Source organism: Acomys russatus, chromosome 26 (genome assembly GCF_903995435.1).
Source record: "Acomys russatus chromosome 26, mAcoRus1.1, whole genome shotgun sequence".
NCBI classification, from domain to species: Eukaryota; Metazoa; Chordata; class Mammalia; order Rodentia; family Muridae; genus Acomys; species Acomys russatus.
This window is the reverse complement of record NC_067162.1, coordinates 51,742,212-51,763,451: the sequence shown is the minus strand read 5'-3', so window position 1 is coordinate 51,763,451 and position 21,240 is coordinate 51,742,212. Positions and strand designations below refer to the sequence as shown.

The window sequence follows — 21,240 nt, the reverse complement described above, 5'->3', positions numbered from 1 at the left end:
AGTAGAGAGACCCACCATATAAGTGAGTGGGACCCTCCCTCTGGCATCATGGGCTGAATGCGAGGAAAGCCAAGTGTGCACCAGCACTCGCCTCTGCTTCTGGGAAGGCGACGTGGTATGAGGCGCTGCCTCAAGCTTCTGTGAACACATGGCCCAGCTGTGATGGACTGGACCTGCCAAGCTAACCCAGAAAAAAAAAAAGCATTCATTCCTGACTCAGCGCAGCAGTAATGAGACAGCAAACAGTACAGCGCTCCTTGAGAACGGCTGAATGTTGGCTCGTGCCTCCACTTCCCTCCTGTGTAACACAGAGAGAGGGCTTAGAGTCAACCTCGCAAACCTTTTCACTTGTGATGCTTAGGCCGTGGGTACAGAAGGACCAGCCTGTGACTCTGCTGGTGAGATCGGTTCTATGTTCTAGGCAATAAGAGCACTGAGGCTTTCTCCACAGGCCCTGAGCTTCAACAGTTGGTTATGAGGAAGCAACATTGCAAACACTATACCACACAGCTAATTTAAGGTCTAAATTCTTACCAGTTTTTATGACAGTGGAGCGTTCTGCCTCACGTCTGCATTGGGAGCATTTGCTTGGATTAAGAAGAATGTGAGGAAAGCCCTCCATCAGCACTGAATGTCACCGCGGCCCTTTGAGACACTCAACATTGTCACCCAACCAACCTTCTCAGAGAAACACTTCGTCAGTTTAGGAACCCAGGTGAAACTGGTCCAGGAATTCAGTCAAGCCATCAACTTAGTAGCTGCAGTCAAGTATTACAAAAGGCTTCTTATAACTCACCTATTGATGATTGGTAAATTAAGGAAATGAACAGTAAAATGTAAATAATAATAACAAATAGTAAAATAATAAAAATGTTGCTTCTATTGCGTAACCCAACAAAGCACAGGAGAAATGTTGCAATTCCTTCCCCAGAGGCAACTGACAGCATCATGAAAAAGTGCTAATAGTCAGTGAATCCATGAGCACATTTGTGACCTGGGTGTCCCAGTGAACTGGTGTGCAACCTTGTGACCTGGGTGTCCCAGTGAACTGGTGTGCAACCTTGTGACCTGGGTGTCCCAGTGAACTGGTGTGCAACCTTGTGACCTGGGTGTCCCAGTGAACTGGTGTGCAACCCTGTGACCTGGGTGTCCCAGGGAATCGGTGTGCAACCTTGTGACCTGGGGGTCTGGTTTCGCATGCATGCGTTCCCCGTTTCACGTCTGCTTGCTCTCATGTGAAAGCTGAAGTGACAGAGGCATGAAAGCTACTATGGAACAAGCTGATAATTGTGAGGAGAGTGAATTCCACATATGCTGGTGAGCCCATTCTTATAAATTAACTTCAGTTCACATGGACACACTGTCCTCGTTTTTTATTCTCCAGCTCTCCAGATTCTCTCACTGGTTACTAAACACAACAGAGGTGGCCACCATACTTTATCCGTATACCACATGAAATCATCATAAAGAAAATTCAAATAACACTGTCATTAAAAATCTATGCTGGGCTTGGTGCCATAGACCTTTAATACTGGCACACTGGAAACTGAGGCAGCAGGATTCCAAATTTTAGTCCAGTCCAAACTATCGATACAAAATCAGAGGTAACCTGGGCTACATATTGAGACTGTAGCTTTAAAAGAAAAAAAAAAAAAGCTATACCCTAAGAGTCCAGAAGGTAGGTGGGCTAGAATCTATTCAGGTCTCTAGGGGTCTGACAAAACATGCTAATAATGAAATGTCATGCCAGATTTTCTCCTGTTCCCATGAGCTGGCATGGCAGACTCCAAGGTCCTGATATGGGTAAAGTTACTTTCCTTTTTCATAGTTTTAACTTCTTATTTTCCTTTCCTACAATTTTTTTTAATTTATAAAAGATTTATTGTTATTTCAGACATCAATATATGCTGTGTGTCTGCCATGGGTAGGGGGCATTTGAACATTTAGTCCCCAGTTGGTTTGCGGAGATGGTGCAGCAATGCTGGGAAAAGTATGTCACCTAGGGTTCGTTGTGAGGGGCTCGCTACCTCGTCCCGTCTCTGTCTCTGTCTGTCTGTCTCTGTGTGTGTGTGTCTGTGTGTGTCTCTCTGTCTCTCTCTGTGTGTCTCGTCTCTCTGTTTCTCTCTCTCTCTCTCATTCCTGCATGTAAATGGAGATATGATCTCTCAGCTTCCTGCTACGATGTCTTGTCCTCCCTATAGAACCATAAGCCAAAAGAATGCTTTCTCCCAATAGCTGCTTCTGGCTATGGTATTTTACCAAAATATGTATCAACTAGAAGAAAACTAACAACACTTTGGAGTTCGTAGCACATCGGCTACATATTTATACAAAGGGTTATAGGCTTTGACGTAGCACAATTAACAGGAGACAGGGTTGGGGGGCGGGGGGGTTGGTGCCTCGGTTGGTGGAGTGCCTGCCTCACAGGAGACAGGGTTGGGGGGCGGGGGGGTTGGTGCCTCGGTTGGTGGAGTGCCTGCCTCACAGGGGACAGGGTTGGGGGGCGGGGGGGTTGGTGCCTCGTTGGTGGAGTGCCTGCCTCACAGGAGACAGGGTTGGGGGGCGGGGGGGTTGGTGCCTCGTTGGTGGAGTGCCTGCCTCACAGGAGACAGGGTTGGGGGGCGGGGGGGGGGTTGGTGCCTCGGTTGGTGGAGTGCCTGCCTCACAGGAGACAGGGTTGGGGCGGGGGTTGGTTCCTCGGTTGGTGGAGTGCCTGCCTCACAGGAGACAGGGTTGGGGGGCGGCGGGGGGGGGGTGCCTCGGTTGGTGGAGTGCCTGCCTCACAGGTACATGCACAATTCCTGGGTCCGATCCCAAGCACCACTTAATCTGAGTGCAGTGGTACAGGCCTGCCATCCGAGAATTCAAGAGAGAGAGGAAGTCATAGGAGTTCAAGGTCATCTGTAGCTGCACAGCAAGCTTAAGGCCAGCCTGGGATACAGGAGACCTACTTCAAATAATAATGACAATAATACAATAATATATTAACTAACTGACTCTAACATGCCAGGAAGTAGTGGATTGAAAAGTTAATGAGAATTAATTTATTCCAAGTGATTGTCTTTCAATTACAAACCCCACAATTCACAGGAGGCCAGGCATGGAACACCACTATTCTTTCATGAAAAAAAAAAAAAAAAGTCCCCAAACTCAAAACCCTTTGAAACCTCAGATTTTACAACTTCTCTAAAGCAAACTGTGGTTATAAATGATCATGCCCCAAGTGGACTAGATTTGCAAAGATCAGACAGTGTTTTGACAAACCACGCTCCTTTTGTGCTTGTGTCCCTAAAAGAGCAAGGAGGCATGTTCTACTGAGGAATGACACTGCTTGGCACCTTTAAGCCTAATCAGGAGAGCCGTGCAGAACACAGCAGCAGAGGAGGCTGTTTCAGGCCAGCACAGATCCACTCACTTAAGTGAGTAAAAACCAAGCTCAATACTTTATTAACATGACAGTGAAACCACCACAAATGAGCAAACGATGGGACACAGGCTTCTGCTCCCACCCAGGGAAAAGTCGGCTGCGCCCCACGTGTAGCTCACCCAGTCGGTGCACTGCTGTCCTGTGGGATGCCCAGAGAGACCCATTATCAGAGAGGTTTGCCTTGTTCCCAGAATGCAGCTGGTGCCTTTATCATCCCAATTCACATTTACCCTTACAATTTAAGAAGTGTGTAGGCATAGTGTGTCAGGAGCAATGTGAAAGAAAACAAACAAACAAACAAAACAGAAAAGACGCAATGGAGGCGTGGAGGCCGATGCCCAATACAGACAGTCGTGCTTGCTGGGGAGTAGTTTCCCTTCCCTACCCAGCGTGTGTCTCATTGCCAGGAGTAGTTTCCCTTCCCTTCCCTACCCAGCGTGTGTCTCATTGCCAGGAGTAGTTTCCCTTACCTTCCCTACCCAGCGTGTGTCTCATTGCCAGTCATTTGTTTATTCATCCACCCGTTTGCCTTTAGTGCGCCCCTCCTCCACACTGCTCTCTCACTGATACATGCTAAACTTAGTCCAGGAACCTCAAAAACGGAATGGTCTGTAGAAACCAACTAAACCAACTTTATCCTCACAATCTGATTTCTAGACTGGTTTATATCGCTGAGTTATTAAACTGTCAAGGGATGACCACTAAAATGAAGCCACTGTTAACAATTAAGTCACACAAACATCTAACTACATATTAAAGCAAACGTCTTCAAGACTGAATCCCGCTGCCCCCAGTGCCTGTTAAGGTGCTGGCATCTTCACGCTGGACAAGCCATAGGAGGGCTGTTCTCATCTGCTTGGTGAGCTTCGGTGGTGCCCAGTGTAACCACCTTAGATTTCAGAAGTCTCGTTATTAAGCTTACCAGCAGACCCACAAAACCTAGGCAAATGCCCTCTTCTTAAGTCACACCAAATAAGACACTATCCAGATAGCTTTGGCCTCCAGGAAGCAGCCAGGCATCCCAGTGGGCAGACAGAAGCTGGGAGAGGCCCAGAGTACAACGAATGAGACACAAAGAATTAAGACACAAGTTAGCTCTAAATTTTAGCAAAACAGGGCACACAAAAAGCCTGGCTTCAACCCCCCAGTGCCAAATAAACCAGGTGTCTACTGCACGCCTGAAACTCAGCACTGCAAGGTAAAGGAAAGTGTCAAAATTCAAGGTCATGTGGCCTCAGAGTGGGAGGCCAGCATAGAATACAATAAATTCTGTTTTAAAAACAACAAAAACAAAAACAAAATGCCCAAACTGCAACAGAGGTTAAGTAGCACACACACATATGACCTCAGCTTTTGGAAGCCCGAGTAGTGGAACTCCAATCCCAGATAAGCCTGGGCAAAAGGCTAAACGCAGAGTGGGGTGTGTTTTTCACTTGTCTTTATGAAAGCCATTGTAGAAACCCTGATACTTCACCAAGAGAAGTCCCCCCGAGAATCCGCACTCACAAGAAAGGCTCGTCAATACTTAACTTTCATTTCCGATGTACTCTGTTTACTTCAGTTCTTTTACCTGTATCATTTCATTTGTATAGCTCATAAGAAACAGTAGCCACAAATAAGCCCACAGCCAGCCAAGCTTCTCTGACACAAAGCCGAGCATGTGCTATACAAAAGAACGGCACATTCTGGGTATATGCACAGAACTAGCTGCAAAATGCCGGCCACACTAAGAGAAGGAGCACTGCTCAAGAAAACCATGAATTCTTTCAAAAGCTACGAGAAGCCCAAGTAGCCAACTCCTCTCCACCCATAGCGAGCAGGAGTAGAGCTGAAGGAGGTGACGATGGCAGCCGAGGCAGGGTCAGCAAGGGAAAGCGCACCCAGGTGCTTCTAACAGCACCCACAGCAGGGAAGCAGGAGAGGGCTGCAGACCGCGGTGGTGGAGCTGCCCCTCGGGCTCAGTGTTCACAGCCCGCACATGAGTTCTTCCAATCAAAATTTCACAGAGTACAAAAGTGAGTCATTATCATGACAATTTTCCAATTATGCAAACAAGCTAAAGTCAGAATGAACATTTTTACCAGAGTATTTTTCTTTTATCAATCAGACAGAATTATATAATCATGGTCAGATCTTTATTTCTTATAAAATATTGCTCCACTGCGCTCATCTAAATAAAACAAGGTATAAAGGAAACACCCCATGGTCAGCTCTCTCTGGCCGTTACTCCCTTTCCAGACCTATATATAAAATGACCAACCCATCAATGCCACCACGTCAAAGGCTCACTGCTGTCCAGGGAGGCACCTGACTGAGGAGAACAATGGCTCCATGCACACATCAGGGCTGGGGCACGTCTACTGGAGCATCTGTTGCGCACGTACGAGAACCTGGGGGTGACGTCCAGCACCATCCATGATCGGGTGGATGCACGCATGCAATGGAGGTCGTGTGTCCTCCACACTGCTCTGAGACATTAAACTGTGAACACAGTAACACCTGCTCAATCTATGGGTGTTGTACTTGCTAGTGTTTAAAGGACCTGTGGTTTGACCATGAAATCCCCCCCCCCCCCCCCACACACACACACCAGGCTGGTGTACTTGGACAGTAGCTGTGATTTGGAAGATTGTAAGATGCCCTTAGGTGCTGAAGCCTCCAGGGGTGAGTATGCCCCAGGATGGGAGGAACAAGCGGGTCTTGAAGGCTGAGATTCAGACTCGCTTCTGGTGTGCTCTCTGCACGGGCTGTGGATACAAGGTGACCAGTTGCCTCCTCCCACTCCTGACTTGTGTTTCCAGCCGTGATGGACTGATTCCCTTGATCAGTGAGCCTAAAAATCAGCCCTTCCTTTCTTAAAGTCGCTTTTTGTCAGATCCTTTAGGTTAATGTCTGTGGTGGTTTGAATGAGAACGGAGGCCGTAGGCTCATGTATTTGGATGTGTAGTCATTAGGAGTGGAACTGTTTGGGAAGGATTGCAAGGTGTGGCCTTGATGAGGGAGGTGTGTCACTGGGGTGGGCTTCGAGGTTTCAGAAGCCCACACCAGGCCTAGTCTGTCTCTCTGTGTCTCTCCCTCCTCTCCCCACCCCGCCCCGCCCCCCACCTGTGAGTAAAGATAGCGATCACGGGTGGACTGACCCTCTAAAACTGTAAGCAAGGCCCCAGTCAAATGCTTTCTTTTCTAAGCGTTGCCTTGGTTGTACTGCTTCTTCATAGCAACAGAAGAGTAATTGAGACAATGTCTCACTGTGCCCATTTTATAAACTGTAAGTATGTATCCATAGACAAAAACACACAGCAGGGCATGGTTGCCTGTACCTGCAGTCTGAGCGCTTGGGAGGTGGAGGCAGGAGAACGTCCAGTTCAAGGCCAGCCTCAGGTCCTGACAGATCGGAGGCCAGCATGCGCTGTATGAAGCCCTATCTCACATAATAAAGGAGAGAGCACACACACGGGCCTATCAATTTAGAAGAGAAGAAAAACTCCCTTTGAAGAGCGAGGAAGAGATCACCTCTCTGGCCAAGACAGCCTCCTAGCTTCCCATCACAAAGGCTTCACGAGTCTCCCCAGCCTTGCCCACTGGCCAGAGACCCAGCACAGGATTCAGGGGGACTCTCTTCTCCTGAGCTGTGAACCATCGGAGACTGTTTCTGTGTCCCTTTCCCAACCCACTTGTTCCAGCTACAACCCAATTGTGACCATGTGGCCAGTGTGAATCCATACTAGATGGCCGTAGATGGCCGCGTGCTGCTGACCCTAACTAATCACCTGCTGCTTTTCCTCGTTCTAAGTCATAAATCCTCAGGCTGGGATGTCACAGCCAAGCAATGTGATATTCCTTTACAATCCATTATCACAGATTCTATATTTAAAATAAATACTGTTCCAGCTGATTTAAATAACAAATTAGCCAATGGATCAGCCACGGCCCACAATGACATTTTAATTAAGTGTGATAATAGGCTGCATAACCCACAGAGCTCTGAGACGCCCTTCGGTCACGGTTGTTTCCAGATTACTGTTGGTCCAAGCTGCCCTGACTGATCTGGTTGTAATTTTCCATCTTTAAACATGAGAATTAACTTTAAAAAAAAAAATCGTTTTCCTGGCAACTTGTAAAATCTTTCCATATATAACCTCATCTTCAGCTGTGTGTATATACTCAGACATAAGCACATTTGTGAGCGTATATTTACAATGTGCATATATCTAAATACTAAGACACTGATATATACATACATAAAATCAATAGGCTACTACTACAAAGGAAAGAAGACACCTAGTGGACAGTGGTAGAACTGCAGGACATTTAAGAAAAGGTTGCCATTTCACACTTAAAAGCGGTGTGGTGGCACAGGCCTTTAATCATCGCACTCTGCAGGCAGAGTCTGAGTTTGACGCCAGCCTGGTCTACAGAGCAAGTTCCAGGACATCCAGGGCTGCACAGAGAAACCCTGTCTCAAAAAATGGAGAAAGGGTTAAGAAAATAAAGAAAAGCACCTGTGAAGCCCTAGAACAGACAGGTGTGAAGGGTGCAGGAACATTCCAGACCTTTCGGAGAATGAAAGGAGTGAGACGAGTGAGAGAACTCACAGAATGGTGGGATCTAAGGACGAATGAGGCCAATGGTTCACACGGACAGGGAGGTGGCAAGGGCACAGACCTCTTTTATGAAATTCTTAGTTTACCTCAGCTTTCAAATGCCAACATAGCGAAGATACTAGAAAGGCATATCAAATTCAGACTGCAGAAAGACCTTTGTTATAAAGCACCTATTTTCTAAAGAGGAGGAACCATCAGGCTTTCTGCAGCGTGTCTTGACACCATACCACTCACTCACGTCTGCACTCACCAGCCACCAAGTGACCCTGCCACAATTAAGCCTCTTTATGGAGCTGAGAGATGACCATCTATCTGTGGCAGCTGCAATTTGGGGGAGAAACATCCCCCAGAAGCCACGAGCTGCAGTCAAGGCTCATCAGCACTACCAGGAAGTGCTGGAACCTTCTAGAGGCACAGACTGCAGAGAGGACGCCAAGCCGTCTGTGAGTGGGACCATAACCCCATACTTTCTTCTACTTTACTTCCTGGCAGCCATGAAGCATCCACTGAGCTCTCCTGCTGTGGGTCACAGTGAGGCTGTGGGCCCAAGCGGCAGGATGAGGTGGTCGTGAGCGGAATCCATGAGCTAGGATAAAAAATCTGATGGGTTATGAACACTGGTTGTCTTTGGTGTTTGTCAGTGATGGAAGTCTCACTCTCACAGTAGGCAAAAAATTGAATAATAATTGAAAATCAATAGAAATGATTTCAAAACAAAAACGACTTTGGCTTTAGGGGACATTTTCATCCTTTAAAATGTCATCCCACAGAGACAATTAGTTACATGTAGACTGGAGGAAGAGGGAGACAGAGTCGAACCCTGACTTCCCAAGGTTTTGCTTCACCGAATCGCTGGCACTGACTCAGTGGTTCTGTTAGGCGAGATCTCTCCAACTGGCCACCAGAGCAAAATGGGATCAAACAAAGCAAGGCATACAAAACTACTCCTGGTGTTTTTTCAAAACTGTGTGTATTCACTACTGTGCAGCGTCTTCTAAGACACTTTCATGTAGTCATGTGTGTGTGTGTGTGTGTGTGTGTGTGCGCGCGTGCGTGCGTGTAACAACAGTCTATTGCCATTGGAAGGGGCTGTATCTTTATTTAAATAATTCTTCTTTAACATAGCCATGGCACCACCAACATCACAGGTTTTGAGGTGCAAATACCAGTTCTCGATGTCACAGACCAGACAACCAGGCACGGTGTGGGCAGTCCCATAGAAAGGACATGATCAAGGACAACAGAATGTTAACCACTGAAGACAAGACGTGATGGGACAGTGGTCGAGGGAAACCTCTGGGCAGAAGGGGTGAACCTGTGAGTGCTCCTGCAGCAGGTGTACAGGACAGCTTTCTGTGTGAGGGGCCAGCTCCACGTGGCTTGTGTCTAGTTTCAAAAGCAACTTCTGGAGAAACCTATAGTTCATCCCAGGAATACACGCCAAAGGCATAGATATCCCACACATGATCTGAATCCCCTCAGGTCAGTCTGTCCTGATGGGGGCCAAGATGCTCTGCAAGGCCAAAGTTACATGTGTCTGAAGAGGGCACGCAAGCTCTCAAGGAGACTGTATTTCTCAAGCTGTCAGACTGTTGATTACATACAGTGCAAATATCTTCATGTATGTTCATTATAGCCAATGAAGAATGTCTTTACATTATATATGTTAAGATGTCCTTTTGTATGTCCATGTATGTGTGTGTCCATGTGTGTGTCTGTCTCTGTGTGTGTGTGTGTGTGTGTGTGTGTGTGTGTTTTAACTGAAGCACTGTGATACTGGCGTGTAGCTCTGTGGAAGAGGACATGCTAAAAATGTACTAGGCCGCTGAAGCAACAAAAAAAAAAAAAAAAGGGGTGCTTTTCTCATAGTCAAATAAAAGCAAGATCCGAGTATTCACTCTACTTAAAAATAACTTAAAACAACTAGTGCGAGCCAGGAAGGGCAAAGGCACACAAATGCAGGATTCAAGCCTTAAAGATGTGTTAGTGTGTAGACTACGTACGCCACAGTACATTGTCAGCAAGGCTGCTTTTCTTACTCTTAAAGACCTAAGCTTTGGTTGTACCTTAAACGCACATGCACTATTATTTTAACTCATTGCGCCTGTTGCCAACTGGTAAAAACAGGACAGGTGATGTGGGAGTTTTCCTGTTGGGCTGCATGGTTTTCTAAAAGCCTGTGACCTTCAAACGCCCTTCAAACAACACAGTGCCTATAGCCTCGGTGTGGAGGTGTCGGGTGTTGCCTGGATGCTAACAGCACAGTACCCTGACAGGGCTGCAATGCTAACTTTGGAGAGATGACCACAGATGAGCCGCACCGTCCATTGAAGCGCCTCTGCCTTGCCTGTGTGCTTTAAAGCCTAGTACTTCTTGAGTTCCGAAGGGGACAAACGTATTTTATTCCTTTTTCAATAGATGAAACATGTGATCAGGCAAATACAAAAAAATACTCTAAACCTAAAGCATATATACATATTTATATTTATTGCTGATTCTTAATTAGAAACCTGAAAAATAAAGCTTGCTTCTTGTGATACAAAATATGACTAGAAAAAGATAATTTTTCCTTGTGGTATTTAAACGTCATCCTTAGGAACAAACAATGCGATGCAGGCAGCGAGCTGCCATGGCCTGACAGCCTGTCTTCTCTGCCAAATTGCTTATTACGTTTGGCAATTTTCACCTGCTCCTCCAGTTTATGTTTCAGCAGGGAACAAGCATCATCCTGCTCTCACCGGCTCTGTCGTGAGGCCCTAGCAGCCTTCTGTTAACACGGCCCCCTCACCCCCCACACTGCAAAGACAAAACCACCCTATGCACATACCATTATTTTTAAAATGTCAATTTGGCTTCCACCACGGGAGGCCAGCCTAGTGTCCGGCAATGCGCGTTAGTTCAGGAACAAGTGCACCATGGGTAAGCAAGCACTAAGCAAGCTCACCAGTAGTTAGCCTAATTCTTTAACTCAAAAGCAGAACCAATAAACCACGCAGGTTTGCTTCTTCACAATGCTCGTCTCTGGGAGTAGCATGTCACGTGGGTACAGGTGAGGCTAAGATCGCCAGGCCTTTGCTATAAGCCCGAAAGGAAGACACTCCGATTCATAAACAAGCAATGATGGTAGCACGGCAAGCAGAACGGGGAGAGGCTAAGAGCAGCTCACCCCGAGCCTCTGAGCACGGTGGCGTTTGGGGTGGATCAATAAGTGTTGGGCCAAAAATCACCAAAGATATAAAACAAAACGCCTGGCGCCCTATAAAACAGCTTCTGATGGAGCGGCTGTTTCCATTATACAGAAGTGAAGCGCTCACTACCAACCCTGCAATTAGCTGGAAAATTACAATAATTACAGCAATTTTGTGTCCCATCTCCAGTCCAATTAATAGATATATGACCTTGTCAACATGGAATAATCAGATTGCATCCACAACAAGCCTGGAAGGGCTTCGGCTACGGAATGGAGCTGACTTGGTGAGGGGGCGGTTATTTGAGATTCTGAGAGTGCATGTGCACGCCACGCTGTGTTCGCCATGCTCTACTAAACAACTCAAAAGCAAGCACAATAGAACGGTGTCTGTGGTTTCAATGTATATTTAAATCAGATGTTTTTTAAAAGCATGCTAATATCAGCTGATTGTTGAGGAGGCTAGCTCTCCAAGCCAAAGCCCCGCAGTCCGCTCTGTCTCGGAACAAATGTTTAGACAGATCTCTATACTCTTACTTAGATAAGGAAAAAAATCTGAGATCCAAAGCAGGAAAGGCAGGCCGGCCAGACAGCTGAGCCTTGAAGGCACTTGCTGTGTGAGCCTGGTGATATGAATTCAACTCTAAAACCTGCACAAATGTGACAGAGAAACTCCAGGGAGTTGTTCTCTGACCTCCACGTATGGGCCATGACACATGTACCCACACATACACAGCATTCACATGAAGACACAGTAATTTAAAAAGAAAAACTTAGAAAAAATAGAAAAGGATATTTACTTTATGACATAATATTTCAATGAATATTACTTTTTCTTTAAATTCTAAAAATTATGAACTTAGTAATACCTTACAAGCTAAATAACATTTCAGAAAAAACCAATAATATTAATACTTAATATAGTCTTATGTAAATGTACGTATGTCTGTATGTATGTATGTAAAGACTTGAAAGTTACTAAAATAAAATGTAGCTGAGCAGATCTGTCAAACACTCTACATAGCTGTCATCATTTCCAAAAGCTGTGATATCAATGGGGCACGCGGCATTGCCAGATCCACTGGAAGCTCCCTCCGACTTCTAGAACAGATGAGAAGGCCTCAGTTCTGGAGAAAAGAGATGTTGCCGGGGCTGCAAAGCCAAGTCTGTGCCCCCAGCTGTCTGGAAACCTAAGAAATCCCCGAGCATTTAATAATAATAATAATAATAATAATAATAATAATAATAATAATAATAATAATAATAATAATAATAATAATGAAGCATGTAAAGACAAAGCCATATTCCTGTAAAGTCTGGAACACCCCTACCCTTGAGTGTCCCCAGGAGGGGACGGTTGCCTCCACCTGCGAGCATCACTTCCTCCCTCCTCCTGTAAGAGCCACTGAGCAGCGATGCCTCCAGGACTCCTGCGTGCACAGCGCATCTCTAGTCCCGTGTTATCCCCCCAGGCTGGACGTTAGTTACTCGGGGTGTTTGAGCCATCGCTAGATCCATGTCCACGCTTTGGATTCATGTGGCTCATCCATTTCACTCATCAAGGTGATTCTCCTTTTAAAATTTTGTGAACAGGCCGCTGGGCTGTGTGTGGTGGCTCACGCCTTTAATCTCAGCACTAGAGAGACAGAGACGGGCAGATCTCTGAGTTTGAGACCAGCCTAATGTACACCAAAGGGAGTCCAGGACAGCCAGGGCTACACATAGAAATCCCGTCTTGCAAACTCCTTCACCCACTGAGCCATCCCACGGGCCCTCTCAGTTTTCAGGAAATTGCCATTTGAGTATAAGACAAGGATGCCTCCAGTTCGGGGCTTCTCAGTCCTGCCGCTATTGACCTCTGTGCACCTGTGTGGTGCGGTCTCTTCACAACAGGAATTTATCTGACAAACTTCTATTAATTGCAACTAATCAAGTCGTCTTTCCACTGAACAAGCCTTTTCATACAGTCCTGTCTGTCTTTGGCCTCTGGGCCCCTAGCACACAGGCTGGCAGGCACAATCCTGTGTGGTGTGTTTGGCTATCACTGACAGAACAAAAGTCTTCACAGATGACAGGTGTGAGGGCTAACTGCCCCGAGGTCAAGAAGAGTATCCACCTCAGATTTCTTTTCTTCTTTCATACACACACCCTGACCACAGCTCCCTTCCCTCCACATTTCCCCTACGTTAGATTCTTAACTGCTTACCTCATCATCCAGTCAAGGCATAAAACCTTCGCGTACAAATGGCCTCCCACTGAGAAGACAAAGCACACACTCACTCTCTCTAAAGTAACTGAGACAAGAGACAATCTGAGTTAAAACCCGTGTTCAGCCTTAGCACACACAAAGACTGACCAGCCAAAAGGCAGTGGCTATTCACGAGGAATTTTGTTGAGTACAGGGAGGCAAAAAGGTAAAAACTGACGGAAGGCATGTCACTCAAATGCTTCCCAACACAAACACAGGAAGTGACATTCAGCCAATACTTTACTTTTGGTGCCATTGAGCCACAGTACGTGTCACTTCAGAAAAGACACCAACACAAGCCACACAGCAGAAGCCCTGATCTGAGTACATAACTGAGGTGTAACTGCTCAGACTCACTATTTTCCAAACCTCCACTACCTAAGCATCTGGACTATTTTATAATTTAGTTTTCTTTATGTCATACTTAGGTAATCTGCTGTTTGTGCACAGGCTCAGTCTAAGCGTGGGCTAGATAAAAAGGTGTGATAAAAAGGACAGGGTCACCTCCGAGCCGCCTCACCACACCCCGCAGAGGCCTCGCACCTCCAAGCACACTGCCTCAAGTAAAGCCAACAGTTTTCTTGTCTTGACACGGGGTCTCATGTAACCCAGGGTAGTCTGAAACATGTTACACAGACATGACTAAGCCTGAACCCTTGATCCACTTGCCTCTACCTCTCAAATGCACGCCAGCACATGTAGCTGAGGACTTTTTGAGGACTACATCCTTGAGGTGAACAAATGTTGTTTCCAACTGTTTAATATATCTGCTTACATAAGCACAAACCACAGTGAAGAAACGGTGGGGTGCGGAAGGCCGAGCGCCCCTCAGGCTGCTGAGGGGGCTTAAGGGCAGTCATCTGAGACTATCCTGAGCAAAAGGGACGCGGGAGCGCTTGTTCGCCTCCAACTCTGTAAACATTTTTCTTTGTACCTGAGTCTCCTTTGTACCTGATCCAGAGGATGTAAACAACAGAAGGAAGCGGTTAGCACTGCTCTGGACACAGGTGTGATCCTGCCAGGCACCCTCACAGCGCGTCCCACAGACTACCTGCAGGATCCCCTCTTTCTGTAGGATACGCCTTCATGGCAACTTCCAGTGGGCACACCAGCCGTGTTAGACAGATGGCAACCTGCTGTGCTTTCCTTGTTCTCCCTGTATAAACATTTGGTTGGTGCTGGTGACAGACTCCAGGGCCTAAAGTATGCTAGGCTCGTGGCACCACCTATCGCCGGCCCTGATATATAGATTTATGGTAGTGTAGTAAACAGGAAGTGGAAAGAATTTACAGGCCGGAGGACGGCGAGGAGCGCTGTGAGGTGCTGCCTTCTGGACGTGACATGGTTATTGTGCCATGAGCTCCCTGCAGCCATCACCACTTGCACAGATCTGTGGAAGATCGAGTAACAAGACTGGTCGACATTCCAGCGGGCAGCATGAATTGGATTCAGAGGGTTAGAAAGGAAGACGAAGGAGGGTGAAGGAGGAGGGAGAGGGAGAAAGGAGAGAGTGGGAGAGACAGACAGAGAGAGAGAGAGAGAGAGAGAGAGGAAGGACCAAGGAGCATGGCTAAGGCTGAGCAGTGAGGAGGGGAGGAGGCTAAGGAAGCCTACTACTACATACACTGTAAATATGCATCAAAGTGTCAAAGAACACACAATCTTAAAAATAAAGAATAAAAAACAGACCTGGAGAACCAAGGATATTAGAGGACAGTAAGAGTTCGCTATTTTATTTTCTTTTGCTTTCTTTTCCTATCTTATGCAAAGTCTCTGCAAGAATTATAACAACTTTTATCTTTTCTCTCTTTGTACTTTGGATGCTTAGTGTTTAGACTCAGGTACAAGTTACCTGCATATTTTAAACTTCTAGTTGACTACATAGATAAAACAAAGGACAGGAACCAAATAAGGAAAAAAGTACATGTAGCTTATACACTAGTAGAAGCAAGTTGCTGAAATGCCATGGGCCACTACCAGTAAGGGGGTAAAAAAAGAAATCAGAATACATTCTGGAAGAATAAAATACACATTCTAAATAATTACCCATGTTGTATTTTAGATATTATATAATTACATATCATTAATCAACTATATAAAATCTGGCCATTCAAAGACAGTCAGTAAGGCACTATCATGCATTATGTCTAAAAACAAACTAACAAATAAACAAACAAAAACCTGAAGGGATCTTCAGCATAGATGCCTACAGATAAAGCATCTTTGAGCTTATTTCTTTGTGGAAGCAATATGGGTGTGACAGGGTCCCATGAGAGCCAGTGTCCTGCCGTGGGCCCTGACAGCAGGGTTACAGGTGTGTGACCCCATGCCTTACCTAAATCACCTGAACACCTTACTGTTAACAGCAGCTCAGCTCTGAAATTCTACAAACAAATATTATTTCTAGCAACAACAACAACAAAAAATACTTCAGTTTTCTAAGTAAATTTTGCAGAACTGGTTACAGAATTCAAGCAAACGTCCTGAAACCAGAGTTCCCTGGAGTGTGACTCCTCACAGGCACTGTGCCCTTGACTTTCCCTGAGGCTCGAGTTGCCTGTCTTCCAAAACCCACAGTCAACTCGGTGCCGAGGTCTCTTTGCTGCCTGTTCACATGAAATACACACGCTATGCGTCATGGCTACAGTGGGGTAAGCTAGGAGACTCGTTGGTAATCCAGGGTGTCCTAACTGCAATCCAACCTCATTTACCCTTAGTGGGCAGCCAAGTGTCTCTACTGTAGACAAAGTTAAGCCCATCTACGAACAGGCACATGACTGCTGGCTTCTCATGTAGAAGAGACAGGCCCAGGCTCAAAAAGAAACCAATGTCCAATAAGCCATGGCAGATAAAGAAGTTAAGGCACCTGAAAATTAAGATGGGATGTGCAGAATACAAAAAGACTCCCACTTACTTGCCCGAAGGACTGAGGGTGTGACCTCAATTTCACTTGTGGCTTGATAAGGCTGAAAAGCTGAAACACTGTTGGTGCCCAGCTCACTGCCGAAGATCTCTGGGCTCTGGGTTCCCGTGGAGCTGGCGCTGGTACCGTCCCCTCCGTGGTGAGGATCCTGCTCGTCAAACACGGCTACCAGCTGGAAATGACAGACAGAAAGGGGCCCTTGTGAACAAAGACACCAGACTCAATATCAATACTCTCAGCCACAGTGCTGAGACAAACCCAGGGGCAAATACTGACAGTGGCGTACCCAAGGATGCTGGCTCTTTACAAAGGGAGACCTCAAGAAAACAATGCCTCCCTGAGGCTCGACACATTCTGAGGAAGTAGTTTCTGTCTAAAATTTCATGGGGGGAGGCACGGGGCAGGACCCAGTAAGACACAATGACATCCCAGAATGCTAGGGTAGGAGTTTAAATCTTTTTTTCACACAGGATATGTGTATCCAAAGAATATCCAAGTAGACGACATGTGTATAAATGTATTGTCTCTTTTCTTTCTTTCTTTCTTTTTTCCCCACCCTTAAAAGTCTCAAGTCACCCAGGCTGGCCTACAACTTGACACATCCAAGGATGATGTTTCAGTTCTGATCGTCTTGTCTTCGCTTCCCAGTCCTGGGATTACAAGACTAAGCCACCACATCATGCATGTATGAGAGTCTATCTCACTGTCTCTCTCTCCTTGAACACATATCATACACACTGCCCTTCACACATGAGGAAGAGGACACACACACACACACACACACACACACACACACACACACACACACAATCTCCTCACTACTGTTTAAAACTTAAAAGCTAATTAATGAAATTAGTCATTTAATGTCATGAGTTTGATTAAAAACAGACAATGGAAATAGACAATGGCATTAGGAGGGAAAGGACGTGCTTCTGCGTAGTTTTGCCTGCCAGAGGCATCAATCAGGATAGCAACATGAGTCAGCATCTCTGAGGACATGGCAACGTGAGTCAGCACCTCTGAGGACATGGCAACATGAGTCAGCACCTCTGAGGACATGGCAACGTGAGTCAGCATCTCTGAGGACATGGCCACGTGAGTCAGCATCTCTGAGGACATGGCAACGTGAGTCAGCTCCTCTGAGGACATGGCCACATGAGTCAGCATCTCTGAGGACATGGCCATGTGAGTCAGCACCTCTGAGGACATGGCCACATGAGTCAGCACCTCTGAGCACATGGCCACGTGAGTCAGCACCTCTGAGGACATGGCCACATGAGTCAGCACCTCTGAGGACATGGCAACGTGAGTCAGCACCTCTGAGGACATGGCCACGTGAGTCAGCACCTCTGAGGACATGGCCACGTGAGTGAGCACCTCTGAGGACATGGCCACGTGAGTCAGCATCTCTGAGGACATGGCCACGTGAGTCAGCATCTCTGAGGACATGGCCACGTGAGTCAGCACCTCTGAGGACATGGCCACATGAGTCAGCACCTCTGAGGACATGGCCACGTGAGTCAGCACCTCTGAGGACATGGCCACGTGAGTCAGCACCTCTGAGGACATGGCCACATGAGTCAGCACCTCTGAGGACATGGCAATCTGAGTCAGCACCTCTGAAGACATGGCAACGTGAGTCAGCACCTCTGAGGACATGGCCACATGAGTCAGCACCTCTGAAGACATGGCAACGTGAGTCAGCATCTCTGAGGACATGGCAACCTGAGTCAGCACCTCTGAGGACATGGCCACGTCAGTCAGCACCTCTGAGGACATGGCCACATGAGTCAGCACCTCTGAGGACATGGCCACGTCAGTCAGCACCTCTGAGGACATGGCCACATGAGTCAGCACCTCTGAGGACATGGCCACATGAGTCAGCACCTCTGAGGACATGGCAACGTGAGTCAGCACCTCTGAGGACATGGCCACGTGAGTCAGCACCTCTGAGGACATGGCAACGTGAGTCAGCACCTCTGAGGACATGGCAACGTGAGTCAGCACCTCTGAGGACATGGCAACGTGAGTCAGCACCTCTGAGGACATGGCCACATGAGTCAGCACCTCTGAGGACATGGCAACGTGAGTCAGCACCTCTGAGGACATGGCAACGTGAGTCAGCACCTCTGAGGGCATGGCCACATGAGTCAGCACATCTGAGGGCATGGCAACGTGAGTCAGCACATCTGAGGGCACGGCCATGGCACAGGTAATCCTGACCATTCTACAAACAGATACACGACCTCTCTGAACTCGGGGTGAAACAGGAACCATATTCAATCACTGTGAAACACACTATGTCCACTGTTTAAAATAAAGCTAAAGACAAACAACAGCCATGTGACCACAGCATCCCAGGGAGTCACTTTGCTCCATACATACACGCACACAGCTTAACAACTCCCACTCTGCTACACAAACGCACACACCAGGAGTGAACAAAAAAGTGAAATTATCTTGGATGGCAAAAGCCAAAGCGCTTCCTGCAAGAAACCGTGGTTACGAAAAAGGAGACGATGGGATGAACTCTGCAGTGTTAGCCTAGAACCGGGCTCAGCACAGCTCATGGCTCTCCAGCGTAAGCCACCCCGAGCAGCAGCAGTTCATTGCATGAATAACAGCACAGATACCTAGAGAATACTTGCCCTGACCTGGATGAACAGGCCAATCACTAAATGTGGGCCATTAATCAATAACACTACAAGCACCGGATGTATGAGGCAATTGTTGGCACACTGCTGAGCATCAAGCTTTTCTGTAGAGCACAATATATTCTACAGTATTGATATAATGTATCACATATAAGTTGTCACTGCAATTTTACATGACTGGCAATGTACTTGGTTCTTTCATGCCAACAAATGAGAAAAGCATTATGTTGTGATGTTACCAAGACAATGAAAACTCCCAGCTCTGCCGCAGTCTGATGTGTAGCCTGTTAGGAAGACCGTACTGTAAGGCACAGTCACGGATGGCCAAGTGTACAGACAGATGTGTAGATGAATGCTGAGACCACGAGGAGACAGATGAATCTCCTCGCTCTCGTCCGAGAGGTCCCAGCATTGAGAAGCAATGGCATCCCAGAACCAACGAACACTTTGTTCCCAGAGCTAGGTTTCTAACGTCATTTACCAACAAGAAAAGGCATCTTGAGAAGATAGTTGATTAAAAGTGGAGCAGAGAAAACACACATTGAGCATGAATGCCTAGGAATGCCGAGAGTGAGGAAGTGTTAAAAAGAAAAAAGAGGCACACCAACGGGAAGCATGTACAGCCTCAAAATCCCGCTATCCCCCACACAACCAAAGCTGGGGCAACCTATGACCAAACAAATAATCCCACCAGGGGACCATTAACTGCGGAAACAAACAGCACATCTCTGAACCTGCTTTGGCTTAAATACTGGTGGGCAGCCGACAGCTGTCTTCTACTGTAGTACTCAAATAGTAAAGGTGAGAGTGGGGCTAGGGTGTGACTCATCTGTAGATGGCTTGCCTAGGGTGCTCATCAACACCCCTAGTTTTATTCCCAGCACTGCATCAGCCAGACACAGAACGAAAATCTGTAACCTCAGTACTGTGGAGGCAGAGGCAGGAGAATCAGAAGTTCAAGGCCATCCTTGACAGTACAGCATGTTCAAGACTAGCCTAGGCCATGTGAGATTTTGTACCTCAAGTGAATAAATAGATAAATAAATGAATGGATAAATAGAAATAATAAACTTGTGGAAATGTTAAGTTATCATCAGGAACATTCATAGAAGTAACTGTCACAGAAAATCTATTAACAGATGCCAATGTCAACAGGCAAAAAGATGAGGAAAAGCCAAATAGTTGCCTATCTCAAAGGCTGCCCCTATAGGATAGGCTTCTTGCTTGGCTAAAGAGTAAGCTGAGGCTATGTGACACCCAGTCTAAAAAAAGTAAATATGTAAATAACAATGGGTAAATAAAGAAGACTGGAAATAAAATTCATCACTAGGAAATCCATAGAAAGTATTACAGACAAAACTTACCAATAAATGCCAACGTTGATGGCAAAAATACAAAGAGAAGCAATATGTTTGGCTGCCTCAAAAGGCCTCCCGTATTATACATCCCAGGCAGGGGGAGGACGGTAAGTTAAGCCTGCCGTGGGGAAAGCCGGCAGGCACAGCTCTGCATACCTAAGAACAGCAGCGACTGGGCAGACCACCACTTGTGTGGTCCTGCTAAACATGTGTCATTTCAATTTAATCATAAAACATCATAAAGCTAAGATGAAGGGCATCCCACAAAGCAAACATTACTCTCATTCAGAGCACAACAGTCAGGAAAATCAGGAAAGAATGATAAAATCACATAAATCGGAAATTACAGAAAAACAAGAAGTACATGTGACAGGACCCTCCGCTGGCTAGAAGGCCAAAAAAGATTCTTAACTGAGAGGCAAAAATCTAAGCCAACTTTGAAAAATGAGCTGACATGTGCGCTGCAGGCTGGTTTAGAGTGAGGACAGTTGCCTCTGGCTATGGTTGGTGCAGAAGGAGCTGACCAAGGGATCTGGAAACATTGGGTGGCTGTGTCCCAACTTTTATGAAATTTATAATTCTCTCAATGAAATTTTCAACTGTTAGGTGTCATCACAAAATACTGGGAAAGATTTCGCTCTGGTTCTTTCATGGCTGGCAGTTCTCTGAGCACTACACCAAGGAGTCCAGCCACTCACAGCTTCCCAAAGATGGAGGACCATAGCTGTGGCCCGAAAGGAACTGCCTGCCCCACTCGGGGTTTTACGATGTCCACACTCTGTAATAAAAAGAGAGGAACACTCCCAAAAATATGAGCAGAGTTTCTTCATTTCCTACAC

General features: G+C 46.5%; 1 protein-coding gene across 1 annotated transcript in view; it reads right to left on the bottom strand.

The window, feature by feature from the left end:
- The window catches only part of Pard3 (par-3 family cell polarity regulator), a 524,608-nt gene that overhangs the window by 312,994 nt on the left and 190,374 nt on the right, over positions 1-21,240 (bottom strand). Inside the window, 1 exon segment of the mRNA XM_051169253.1 lies at positions 16,381-16,561. Coding sequence (XP_051025210.1) covers positions 16,381-16,561 — 181 coding nt within the window.